This window comes from Hyla sarda, chromosome 2 (assembly GCF_029499605.1).
Source record: "Hyla sarda isolate aHylSar1 chromosome 2, aHylSar1.hap1, whole genome shotgun sequence".
Taxonomy (NCBI): domain Eukaryota; kingdom Metazoa; phylum Chordata; class Amphibia; order Anura; family Hylidae; genus Hyla; species Hyla sarda.
In genome coordinates this window covers 204,404,603-204,417,160 of record NC_079190.1, presented here as the reverse complement: position 1 = coordinate 204,417,160, position 12,558 = coordinate 204,404,603, and the positions used below count along the sequence as shown (strand labels likewise).

Genomic DNA, 12,558 nt, shown 5'->3' with positions numbered 1-12,558 from the left:
GCCAATCTAGAGGAACACCGCCGGCATGTCCGTATGGTTCTTCAGAGACTTCGTGACAACCAACTCTATGCCAAAATTGAGAAATGTCTGTTTGAATGCCAATCTCTTCCTTTTCTAGGATATTTGGTCTCTGGCCAGGGACTACAGATGGATCCAGACAAACTCTCTGCCGTCTTAAATTGGCCACGCCCCTCCGGACTCCGTGCTATCCAACGCTTTTTGGGGTTCGCCAATTATTACAGGCAATTTATTCCACATTTTTCTACCATTGTGGCTCCTATCGTGGCTTTAACCAAGAAAAATGCTGATCCCAAGTCCTGGCCTCCTCAAGCAGAAGACTCCTTTAAACAACTCAAGTCTGCCTTTTCTTCGGCTCCCGTGCTCTCCAGACCTGACCCTTCCAAACCCTTCCTATTGGAGGTTGATGCCTCCTCAGTAGGAGCTGGAGCTGTTCTTCTACAAAAAAATCCTTCCGGGCATGCTGTCACTTGTGGTTTTTTCTCTAGGACCTTCTCTCCAGCGGAGAGGAACTACTCCATCGGGGATCGAGAACTTCTAGCCATTAAATTAGCACTTGAGGAATGGAGGCATCTGCTGGAGGGATCAAGATTTCCTGTTATTATCTACACCGACCACAAGAACCTCTCCTACCTCCAGTCGGCCCAACGGCTGAATCCTCGCCAGGCCCGGTGGTCTCTGTTCTTTGCCCGATTTAATTTTGAGATTCACTTTCGTCCTGCCGATAAGAACATTAGAGCCGATGCTCTCTCTCGTTCCTCGGATGCCTCAGAAGTTGATCTCCCTCCGCAACACATCATTCCACCTGACTGCCTGATCTCCACTTCTCCTGCCTCCATCAGACAGACTCCTCCAGGAAAGACCTTTGTTTCTCCACGCCAACGCCTCGGAATCCTCAAATGGGGTCACTCCTCCCATCTCGCAGGTCATGCGGGCATCAAGAAATCTGTGCAACTCATCTCCCGCTTCTATTGGTGGCCAACTCTGGAGACGGATGTTGGGGACTTTGTGCGAGCCTGCACTATCTGTGCCCGGGATAAGACTCCTCGCCAGAAGCCCGCTGGTTTTCTTCATCCTCTGCCTGTCCCCGAACAGCCTTGGTCTCTGATTGGTATGGATTTTATTACTGATTTACCCCCTTCCCGTGGCAACACCGTTATTTGGGTGGTCGTTGATCGATTCTCCAAAATGGCACATTTCATTCCTCTTCCTGGTCTTCCTTCTGCGCCTCAGTTGGCTAAACAATTTTTTGTACACATTTTTCGTCTTCACGGGTTGCCTACGCAGATTGTCTCGGATAGAGGGGTCCAATTCGTGTCTAAATTCTGGAGAGCTCTCTGTAAACAACTCAAGATTAAATTAAATTTTTCCTCTGCATATCATCCCCAGTCCAATGGACAAGTAGAAAGAATTAACCAGATCCTGGGTGATTATTTGCGACATTTTGTTTCCTCCCGCCAGGATGACTGGGCAGATCTCCTTCCATGGGCCGAATTCTCGTATAACTTCAGGGTCTCTGAATCTTCCTCCAAATCCCCATTTTTCGTGGTGTACGGCCGTCACCCTCTTCCCCCCCTCCCTACCCCCTTGCCCTCTGGTCTGCCCGCTGTGGATGAAATTTCTCGTGACCTTTCCATTATATGGAGAGAGACCCAAAATTCTCTCTTACAGGCTTCTTCACGCATGAAGAGGTTCGCGGATAAGAAAAGAAGAGCTCCCCCCGTTTTTTCCCCTGGAGACAAGGTATGGCTCTCCGCTAAATATGTCCGCTTCCGTGTCCCTAGCTACAAGTTGGGACCACGCTATCTTGGTCCTTTCAAAATTCTGTGTCAAATTAATCCTGTCTCTTATAAACTTCTTCTTCCTCCTTCTCTTCGTATCCCTAATGCCTTTCACGTCTCTCTTCTCAAACCACTCATCCTCAACCGTTTTTCTCCCAAATCTGTTCCTCCCACTCCTGTTTCCGGCTCCTCGGACGTCTTCTCGGTCAAGGAGATTTTGGCTGCCAAAAAGGTCAGAGGAAAAAATTTTTTTTTAGTAGATTGGGAGGGTTGTGGTCCTGAAGAGAGATCCTGGGAACCTGAGGACAACATCCTTGACAAAAGTCTGCTCCTCAGGTTCTCAGGCTCCAAGAAGAGGGGGAGACCCAAGGGGGGGGGTACTGTTACGCCGAGCGCTCCGGGTTCCCGCTCCTCCCCGGAGCGCTCGCTTCACCTCCTCCGCTGCAGCGCCCCGGTCACGTCCTCTGACCCGGGGCGCTGCGATCCTGCTGCTAGCCGGGATGCGATTCGCGATGCGGGTAGCGCCCGCTCGCGATGCGCACCCCGGCTCTCCTACCTGACTCGCTCCCCGTCTGTTCTGTCCCGGCGCGCGCGGCCCCGCTCCCTAGGGCGCGCGCGCGCCGGGTCTCTGCGATTTAAAGGGCCACTGCGCCGCTGATTGGCGCAGTGGTTCCAATTAGAGTTATCACCTGTGCACTCCCTATATTACCTCACTTCCCTTGCACTCCCTTGCCGGATCTTGTTGCCTTAGTGCCAGTGAAAGCGTTCCTTGTGTGTCCCTTGCCAGTGTTTCCAGACCTTCTGCCGTTGCCCCTGACTACGATCCTTGCTGCCTGCCCCGACCTTCTGCTACGTCCGACCTTGCTTCTGCCTACTCCCTTGTACCGCGCCTATCTTCAGCAGCCAGAGAGGTGAGCCGTTGCTAGTGGATACGACCTGGTCACTACCGCCGCAGCAAGACCATCCCGCTTTGCGGCGGGCTCTGGTGAAAACCAGTAGTGGCTTAGAACCGGTCCACTAGCACGGTCCACGCCAATCCCTCTCTGGCACAGAGGGTCCACTACCTGCCAGCCGGCATCGTGACAAGAAGTTCAGAAGTACAGTGTCGAAGTATTAAGAACTGTATCTTCTCCTTGTGTAACACTTCTATTTGCATGATGAGAGGTTCAGTGCGAAAAAGGACCTTACTCTTCAGGTTCCCTCCGTTAACAGAAGAAATATACAACAGATTTACCAGCCGAGACACAGGTAAACAATGTTTTTGGACCATGGAGGCATCAATAAAGTTTCCGATGGAACCAGAGTCCAGGAAGGCTGAGCGAAGAAAGAAGAGTTCGTAGGAGTATGAAGTTGAATAGGTATGGTCAAATGTGGAGAGGTGCTATTCACACTCATTGATGCCTCTCCTACGTGCCCTAGGTGCGAGCGTTTCCCGGACACTGATGACGAACAGTACACTCTTTAAGGAAGTGTTCAGGGCTGGCACCATAAAGGCATAAGTTCTCATTGCGTCAACGGGTTCTTTCTTGAGAAGAAAGTCTAATGCGATCCACCTGCATGGGCTCTTCTGCAGAAGAAGTTGGAGAAGATTGCAGAGGACATTGCTCCTTTTGTCTCACCGAGAGCCACACATCAATACAAGTAGAGAGATTGAGATCAGTCAGGGAGAAAGGAAGCTCTCGAGCCGCCAATGCGTCCTTGATCCTACTTGAGAGACCCTTTTTAAAAGTAGCGCACAAAGCCTCATTGTTCCAGGCCATTTCAGAGGCCAAAATGCGGAATTGTACTGCATTCTCTCCCACCGAAGAATTTCCCTGGGAGAGATTCAGTAAAGCAGTCTCCGCTGAAGAAGCCCGGGCTGATTCCTCAAACACATTGCGGAATTTAGCTAGGAAAGTCCGGAGATCAGAGGACAACGGGTCATTGCGGTCCCACAGCGTGGTAGCCCAGGCCAAGGCTTTCCCTGAAAGGAGGCTGATGCAAATGCCACTTTGGCTCACTCAGTAGGAAACTAGTCTGTTAAAAGTTCAAGGTGCATGGAACACTGAATAATGAAGCCCCTACACAAATTTGGATCTCCATCATATTTAGTAGGCAGAGAGAGACAAATCCTGGAACCAGTAGAAGCAACAGGAACAGAAGTTGTGGAGGGTTCTGCCGGCGGAGGTTGAGGCTGTTGTGTAGCTAGGGGTTGCTGTACCAGTGCTGAAAGCTGAGACATCTGCTGCGCTTGTTCAATCTGCGCAGATTGTCGTGCCACAATTGTAGAGAGGTCTGCAACATAGGAACCTGGGCTGGATCTATGGCCGGATCTTACTGTAACGGTCTTACCGTAAACGGCTGAGAGGTGGATCCGCTGTCCTGTGTTGACAATGACTGAACCGTACCAGGGAGCGGAGTCTAAGGTGCTGCGGGATGGACTTGCAGCGGCAGGCGGCACCCAGGTTGCTACCACTGGCACAATCCGTCCACACAGGTTGCCCAGATGTAGCTTGGCATAGAAGATAGGCGTAGTCAGACAAAGCACGGGTCAGAAGGCAGGCAACAACGTAGCATAGTCAGGTCACAGGCACAAGGTCAGGAGGCAGGCGGCAAACTAGCAAGGTCAGGTCACAAGCAGGAGAAAGATCCGGCACCATAATTTGGAGGTGCCGGACTAATATAGGGTCCGCTCAGCAAGGAACCAATTATGGGCATACTGGCCCTTTAAATTTAGCAACGCCGACATGCATGCGCCCTAAGCAAAGGAGACGTGCCGGGACCAGGAGGAGGTGAGGAGATGCATGCGGGCACGTCCCACATAGCGTGTCCCAGGGCGACCAACACGGTTAGCAGTGGTACACTCACGGCCGGACAGAACGGCCGGAGTGTTACCCATGGCAATATCCGGGACACACGTGCGGGCGCATACCGCACTGCGAGTCCGGGGCTACAGGATACAGGAGAGAGGGGGCGCTCACTGCCATTCATTACAGCCGGAGCGCTGCCCGTAACAAACATGGACATTGACATGACAGGACGCAATGATTTTCTTACTTTTTTTTTTTTTTATTAAAATGTGTCATGGATCACCCCTTCTGGTCCTATGCTAGGCAAAATTAAAGGGGTAATCCGGCCTTAAGAAATCTTATTCCCTATCCAGTATCCAGATAGGGGGATAAGATGTCTGATTGCGGGGGTCCCATCCTCCCCCTCCCATAGGCTAGCATTGAGGGGGTGGGATGTGACATCACAAGTGGGCAGAGTTGTGACGTCACAATACTTCGGCGCCGTGGTCGTGAGTCTTCAGACATGGAGCGATCATCGCTTCGTGCACCTGAGACAGGTGGGTGCTGCATGAGAGATTGCGGGGGTCCCCAGTGGCAGGACCCCTGCGATTAGACATCTTATCCCTATCCTTTGGATAGGGCATAAAATGTCTTAGGGTTATATGGTTTGCTTTCACTGTCCCTGTAATATGTGTGAGTTTTTTGGCATATAGATGTTTTCTTCCTTACCTTTTTTCATGGTTACCTACGTCCCAAAATGTGTCATAAGATGACTAAGATATATTTAAAAAAAATCTTGATATAATAATACTCTGTTGAGAGATGTATATGCTACATGTGCTTATGGGTGGCCACCAAGTAGTTGAGAAGTTAGTTGCCGCCTGTTAAGGGTTTTTGCTGGCATGTCACCATGTTGTGTTGTATTTATTTGTGTAATGAGAAGTTGGAATCCTTAACCATATTCAAGGAAAGGAAAGGTTGGGCTCATGTGTTCAGAAATTGAACCTCGTTACTGAGTTTAATCTATTTTATTTTGATTTTATCTTTATATCGTTAAGGATTGTTAAGGTACTTACTTTGCTATTGACATTATTAAAAAGTATTTAAAATATTTCAAGCGTGCTCTTTTACACGCAAGCTCTTATATTAAATGTCATTTTCTCTTTCAGTTTCATAACTCTTTTTTATCATTTGTTACGTTTACTTTCTCAGTACATTTATTTGCAATCTTGCGCTACATTTTCCTCCTTTGGCGGGTATTTATTATGGTCATTTTCTTGTTCATTTCGGTTCTTATTCACTGTACTGTGCTGCTCTATTTTACAGTGCATGCAAGATGTCTATTTGTACAAGCCCCAGAGCAAGTTAAATGATCTGAAAGCTTCTTAATTAACTTATTAACCATTCTATAAATGCGTCCTGCATATACATACAGCGTGTTTTTTGTGTTCTAATTCAATCATCCGCAAAGTCGTTGCCCTTATTGTCACATTTGTGTATTGCCTAATTTTTAGTAAAGTAAAATTTTTATAAAAAGGACATTTTGCCAATTTAAAAAAATTATGTTTTACTATCATAATACAGATGAAAAGAATGAAAATGAGCTTGTGTACTTTTATAGCAAATATAGTGTATCATTGCTTCAAATCACTGTTAATGGGGAACAGTAGATCTGTTCCACTTCATTAGCTAAATGTAAGATAACTAAAGTATGTCTGCGTTGGTGTAATAGCGATCATTAGGCATCTTTGTTTTCTAAGTGTGTGTACTTTTTTCAAGTTCATGATAATAAACATTATTTTTTATTTTTTCTAGAGTAATATAACTCAACAAGACTGGAAACTAAAAGCTATTCTTCAAGGAGATCAATTCTATGGTCCTCCGTGCATGCATATCCCAGCAGGGGAAATAGCCCAGTACCCTTTAATGTTTAAACCTACTGTTGAATGTCGTAGCACCGTAAGTATTGAAACCTTTAGAATGAACGGAGGGGAAAAAATAAAATAAAAACATTATGCTGTGCAACTAACATTTCTAATAGATTGTTTAGTCTGAGGAATGGATATAGTTTGTAAAATACTATAGCTTATTTAAAAGTATTTTTAAACTGAAACATTTGTTATCAATTCAAACCTATGTTAACTACATGTGTATAAAATAAGTGTCTTGCTATCGTGAATAGCATAGATATAGAATTCCTAAGTTGTCCATTTTCCATCATTCATCTGCTTATTGCATGAAATATTTATTGCTGTTGGCAAATTCCTATTAGCACATTTGCCAGCTAGCATCCAATAGATTGCACCCAATGCTTCTGCCAGGTTTGCAGACTAAATGTACGCATTGTACTGTTTAGGAGTTATTTGTCTAAAGTCCAAAAATATACAATATGAAACTAATAGGAGTTTCCAAATGATAAAATGCTTGAGAAAGCATTTGCTTTTTTGTATTTAATTATTTATTTTTTATACTATTTCCGATTTTTACATTTTTTTCCAAAAACATAACTTGGACATGAACCGGAGAAATTTCTATAGGAATGAATAGATATTCAGTAGTACTATGAATACATATTAATTTAGTTACTGAAACCAGTGTAAAAGCACAGCATGAAGAGCATCCAAAATTCTGTTCTGTTTGGTAAATTAATTGTTTGTAAGGAGCAGTTTGAAAATTAAAAAATGAAACTTTAGAGCCAAAGGCTTAACACCTTCCCATTTTAACAGGGTACACTAATTCTTCAAAATGAAACAGATGGTACTGAACATATATTTGGCCTCAAAGGTATTGGCCAAGAACCCCTGGCTCTTGATCATATCGTGATAGATTGCCAAGTAAGACAAATTACACAGAAGGTCCTTATGGTACCCAATTATACCAACAACAGATTGACTTTCAAGGTAAGGCTTAGAATATTTGTTAGATATTGGAAATTTTAATAAGTAACCCATTGTGTTTCCTTTTTACAGTTTAGTACTGTTTGTGAGGAAATTCTTGTTTACTTAAATCAATCTTTGACCTTAAAGACATGACTTAAACTATGGTCACACACCTTAATAATATATGTTAAAGTCATATGTTGGGAGTGTTCACCGATGTATACTTCTGACATTTACATCAGATATGAACAACTTTATAGCCTTATAGTGGCTTATTTTGATTATTGACCGCAATGCAAAAAGAAATGTCTGCTGTACAGATTTTTTGTGGTGGCCCATTAATAAAGAAAGCATAGTTTCATACACTTTCATTACAAAAAACAAAAAAAAAAAAAAAAAGGATTTTTAGCGCATACCACCATGATAGACCACCAAACCATGATAGACACTCTTAGCAATCATCGGCTAACAAGGGGTCCATGACTATGTTTGATCTATGTGCTTGAACATTCAGGGGCATACACCAAACATGTTCCCCAAACATATAACTCTACATTTGTGTACATAGGTGACCATTTTTTGGGATGGATACCTTTAGGTATTACTAAACAACATAGGAGGATTTGGGGCTAAGATATTTTTGTTCTTTATGTGTCTACGTTTCTCACACAGTTTTTTAACAAGCTTTATCAATGTTTGTTTAGCTACACATGTTTTTTCAAACTAACTTAGCAGGCTCAAGTTAGATTTACGTGTGGTAAACTTATCAAAAGTCACACGAAGTGTAATATATTTGGTGCACAAATTCATGCGTGGGATTTTGGTTGTGTTAAGCAAGTTTTGTAAGTGAACAGATTGCTGGTATTGATTTGCAACATTTGGAGCCCTCTGCAACAAAATTTGCAACATTTTTAGAAAAGTTGTACATAATAAATTCACAGCCACTGCAATGCAAAGGGGCAAAATTGTTCACAAAAGCAAATTTGTCAAAAATTACAGCACAAAAATTCACAAAAAAAGGTAGCAAAAACCATCAATGCGCCAAATCTCCCCTAAATTCTTTGTTTATACTTTCAACTGCTACTTTATAACAGAAGTTATATACTAATGAACTAAATGTAAAAAATAAATAAATGGTGATGCTATTTGAAAGGAAGGTTATTGGGATAAACAGTTGATGATTTTTGTTCACTTTGCTGATGTCTGTTTCTACCATAGCCATCTTCTACCATCCCTGATGCCATAAAATAATATTTAAGACAAAATATTGTGCAGCTTTTTTTCTTCACATTAAGTATTTATTACTTTTTAATGAATTCAATTAAAGGTGGTGTCAGACATTCCAATCATTGGCGGATCGCAAACATTAACCGTTAAACCTGGTACATCATCTCCCTATACTCTGAGTGTATCTCCATGGAAACGTGGATTGTTCCAAGGTAATGATATCTTGTGCAAGTATGACATCAATTATATTGACAAGTATTAGAGTTTTTTTATACCCATACAATCCTTACAAAAAAGATAATAGCAGGTGAATTTGAAATGTATTTTGTGTTAGATGCATCTGATTTTTATTCATTTTATAAGCATCAGTACAATTAAAGATAATAAGTTGTTGTCAGGCTCATTTCTAAATAAGAAATAAAGCAGATTTTCTACTTTCTACTCTGCATAAATTGTCATTATTTTCTAAACATAAGATATTATAAGAACTGTCATATATTAATGGTAGACATGGGGCAATGATTTTTTTTTTGTCTGTATGTTTTCTGTATGAGTATGATAAATGATATAAAGTAAACAGCTGGGACAGTATATATTTTGAGATCATAGAGTTCATAGATAAGGGATGTTTCTATTGTCCTCTAATTGAGTTCTGGTCTATGGTTATAGTCTCCCAATGAGGTCTTAAGGTCACATTTTTTAGATTAAAAACTATAAACTGCAATTCTTGATTCCAGAAATTCTAATATTCTAGAACTTAGCACAAAATTGTTAAGTACTCCTGAAATTCACTAGGCCCAGATGAGTAGAGAGAACTCATAACAGGACTGCTGTAATAAAAATGTAATTGTTCAATATTATATATTAGCATTTTACTATAGGTTGTTTTCCTTGAGTCTATTTTTACGACTGAAATTGTAAAGACTTCCTATCTAATAATCCTTTTCATGCAAAGAAACATACAATAATTTCAGAAAACAGTATAATCACAGGATGTCTTATCTCAATGTGCATGTCCAAATAATGTTGCCCATTTTATTATTGCCAAATTACCTGTAGTCCTCTTTGTTTGCTGTATTGCATGTGCCGTAGCACTTTGTACAGTTCACTAGTTGGCCAAGGAAAAGCAGAATTCTACACTTGGTATTTATGGCTTTGTTTTGTACAGAACTATTATAGGGCTCCCATTTAGGTGTACTTAGCACACTATGACTTTTTCTACTGGATTCTGTTTGAGTCTGATAGAAGAAGAAATGTGACATTTTTCTATCTGATGCTGTATGCACAGAGCATCTGCCCCTTAAAGTAATATTGCAAGTATGAAGACTTTTATTTTTATGAAATAACTGCCACACATTTAATTTTACATAGAATGTATTTCTAAACTATTAGGATGCTAGGAAAAAATCAATAAATAAATACGCAAGAAAAAACATGACATTTCATATAGTTTGACTGACATTATTGTCTTTGATAAGATTTAAAATATCATCATTCTTGTTATATTAGATTACAGCAACCTTCATAAAAGTTCATTTATACAGAAATCAGTAAATTCATGATAAACACAAAAATATCTATTAATACAGCATCTGGTATCCACTTGTTATTAGGTATAATCTCATTTGTTGCGGAAGATGGAGAACAGCAATATCAGTGTGGCAATCCACCAGTTTTTGCAGATGGCACTGAAGCTGTTCAACTAGATGGAATTCAGACTGCTAATGCAGGGATGGCAGGTATGTTTTGTGCTGGGAATAAGGACCCATCAATATGTGAATTTCTGTTACACTCCAGTCTATTAATGGTTCCTGAATGTCATATACAAGTTTGAACGTCAAGTAAAAATATAATTTGCTTTTCTTCAAAAAAGATTATATGAAATACTATACTAGATACTTAAAGATTTTTCTTTTCATACCATTCATGTTAATCTATTGAGGTTTCCATTTTAGGTAAGGTAATTGAAACTGTATTAGACTGTGTTCACCTATGTCCTACATCTAGCATAAGTGAACCCATCCTAAATCTCGACGCAACTGATGCCACAACTGATGACAACTTGTCATCAGTTGTGTAGCATCCGGCATCCATTGTTTCTGGGCAATGGACAGGGGAATGCAGAAAGCCGTGTTTCCCTGTCCGATGCCCTCTGGTGTTTCCAACCATCTGGCGTCAAAATTTTGATTCTGGATGATTGTGAACTGTCCCATTCAAATGAACGGGATCAGTTCTAGCATCAATTTCCCTCTGTGCCGAACACTGGACATATGTGAACCCAGCCTTAGTGCATTTGTAGCAAAAAGTCAAACAAACATAAAAACAAACACTAACACTGTGTTAAAGACCTTAAAGAGTACCTGTCACCAAACTAAACTTTTAATATATTGTTCCTTATGTAATTATAAGACACTTCGCTATTTACTTGCTGTTAAAATTCTCAACCTTTATATGTTTTTAATGTGATTGAAAAAACAGCCACTAGGTGGCTCTGTTCTGTGCATTCATTAGCAAAGGGACTAGTGAAATAATTCATCCTTTATTGAAATAGACTGTTATATACATGTTTAAATCCCAGATCCCTTAAAGGGGTTATCCAGCATAAGGTGATTTTAGTCCGTACTAGGGATTGACTGATATAGTTTTTTTTAGGGCTGATAACGATAACCTGTGGAGATTAGGGCCGATAGACGATAACTTATACCGATATTCCGGTATAAGTTATCGGCTATTTACCCCCCCTTCCACACCGCTGCAGATCATTGATTGAAAGCGGGCACTTTAAATCAATGAACTACAGCGGCTTTTGCGGTGCCATAGACCGCCGCCGCCACCCGCTTCTCTCCCCCTGCCTGTCCGGGGGTCCTGAGTCCTATCAACGACCCCCCCCCCCCACGCCCTGCGCAAAGCCCCCCCCACCACCGCACCGCTCTGCGCCCCCTACCGCCCCACCGCACCGCACCGCGTTGCACCCCCCCAGCCCCATTGCCTCCCCCATCCCCGGTTTTATAATTACCAGTTCCCGGGGTCCACTCTACATCTGGCTCCGGTGGCGTCATCTTGAGCTGTCACTGTGCGCACTGACGGTGACGTTGCGTCACGTCACTCGTCATTGCGCACAGCGTAACGCAGGACACAGCAGGAGCCAGAAGTAACGTTGACCCCGGGCCGGGGCGATGCGGTGGGGGGTGCGGCGCGGTGTGAGGGGGGGGGGGGCGGTTGCGGTGCGCTGGGGACGGTGCGGGGCGCGGGGCATTATCGGCATATCGGCAAGGTATTGCCGATACTGATAATGTCCAAAATCGTGATTATTGGCCGATAATATCGACCAAACCGATAATCGGATGATCCCTAGTATGTACCTGGCAGACAGTAATGGACATGCTTAGGAAGGATCTGCGCTTGTCTTGGGCTAAATGGCTATGCTGTGAGATTACCAGAACACTGTGGCTAACTTTCTCTGAACTTGTACTTCCTGTTTTCAGTTTTCTTGTTTGCCTACAAATCCCATGATACCATTTTCCTCCTTCCCACACATCAGCCACCCCACCCATTGAAACATAAATGAGCTGGAGAGCTGTGGTTTTCAATCAGAGTGCCTCCAGCTGTTGCATTAATTGCAGATTGCTCTCTCCACCCATTGAAACAGACAGGCTCCCTATCATCAGCTGACTAGTGAGTCAGGTCTCGACCGCATTGCAAGCTGGGAAAATTCCGAGACAGCAGTCATTTTGTATGCAGTTAAAAATAAATATTGGTATGAAAATCACATAAGAATTGTGAGAAAACCGTCACACACAGGTAAAGACACTATATTATGAACTACACTAACTTTACAGCCCCTGTAGGATAGTCAAATATTATGGATAGGGGATAAGATGTGTA

General features: G+C 42.6%; 1 protein-coding gene across 4 annotated transcripts in view; it reads left to right on the top strand.

The window, feature by feature from the left end:
* CFAP47 (cilia and flagella associated protein 47) overlaps positions 1–12,558 on the top strand; it is a 548,331-nt gene that overhangs the window by 305,310 nt on the left and 230,463 nt on the right. For all 4 annotated transcript variants that reach the window (XM_056556158.1, XM_056556159.1, XM_056556156.1 and 1 more), the window contains exons 48-51: positions 6,383–6,526; positions 7,294–7,467; positions 8,774–8,885; positions 10,287–10,412. In XM_056556158.1, coding sequence (XP_056412133.1) covers positions 6,383–6,526; positions 7,294–7,467; positions 8,774–8,885; positions 10,287–10,412 — 556 coding nt within the window. The remainder of the gene's footprint in view (positions 1–6,382; positions 6,527–7,293; positions 7,468–8,773; positions 8,886–10,286; positions 10,413–12,558) is intronic.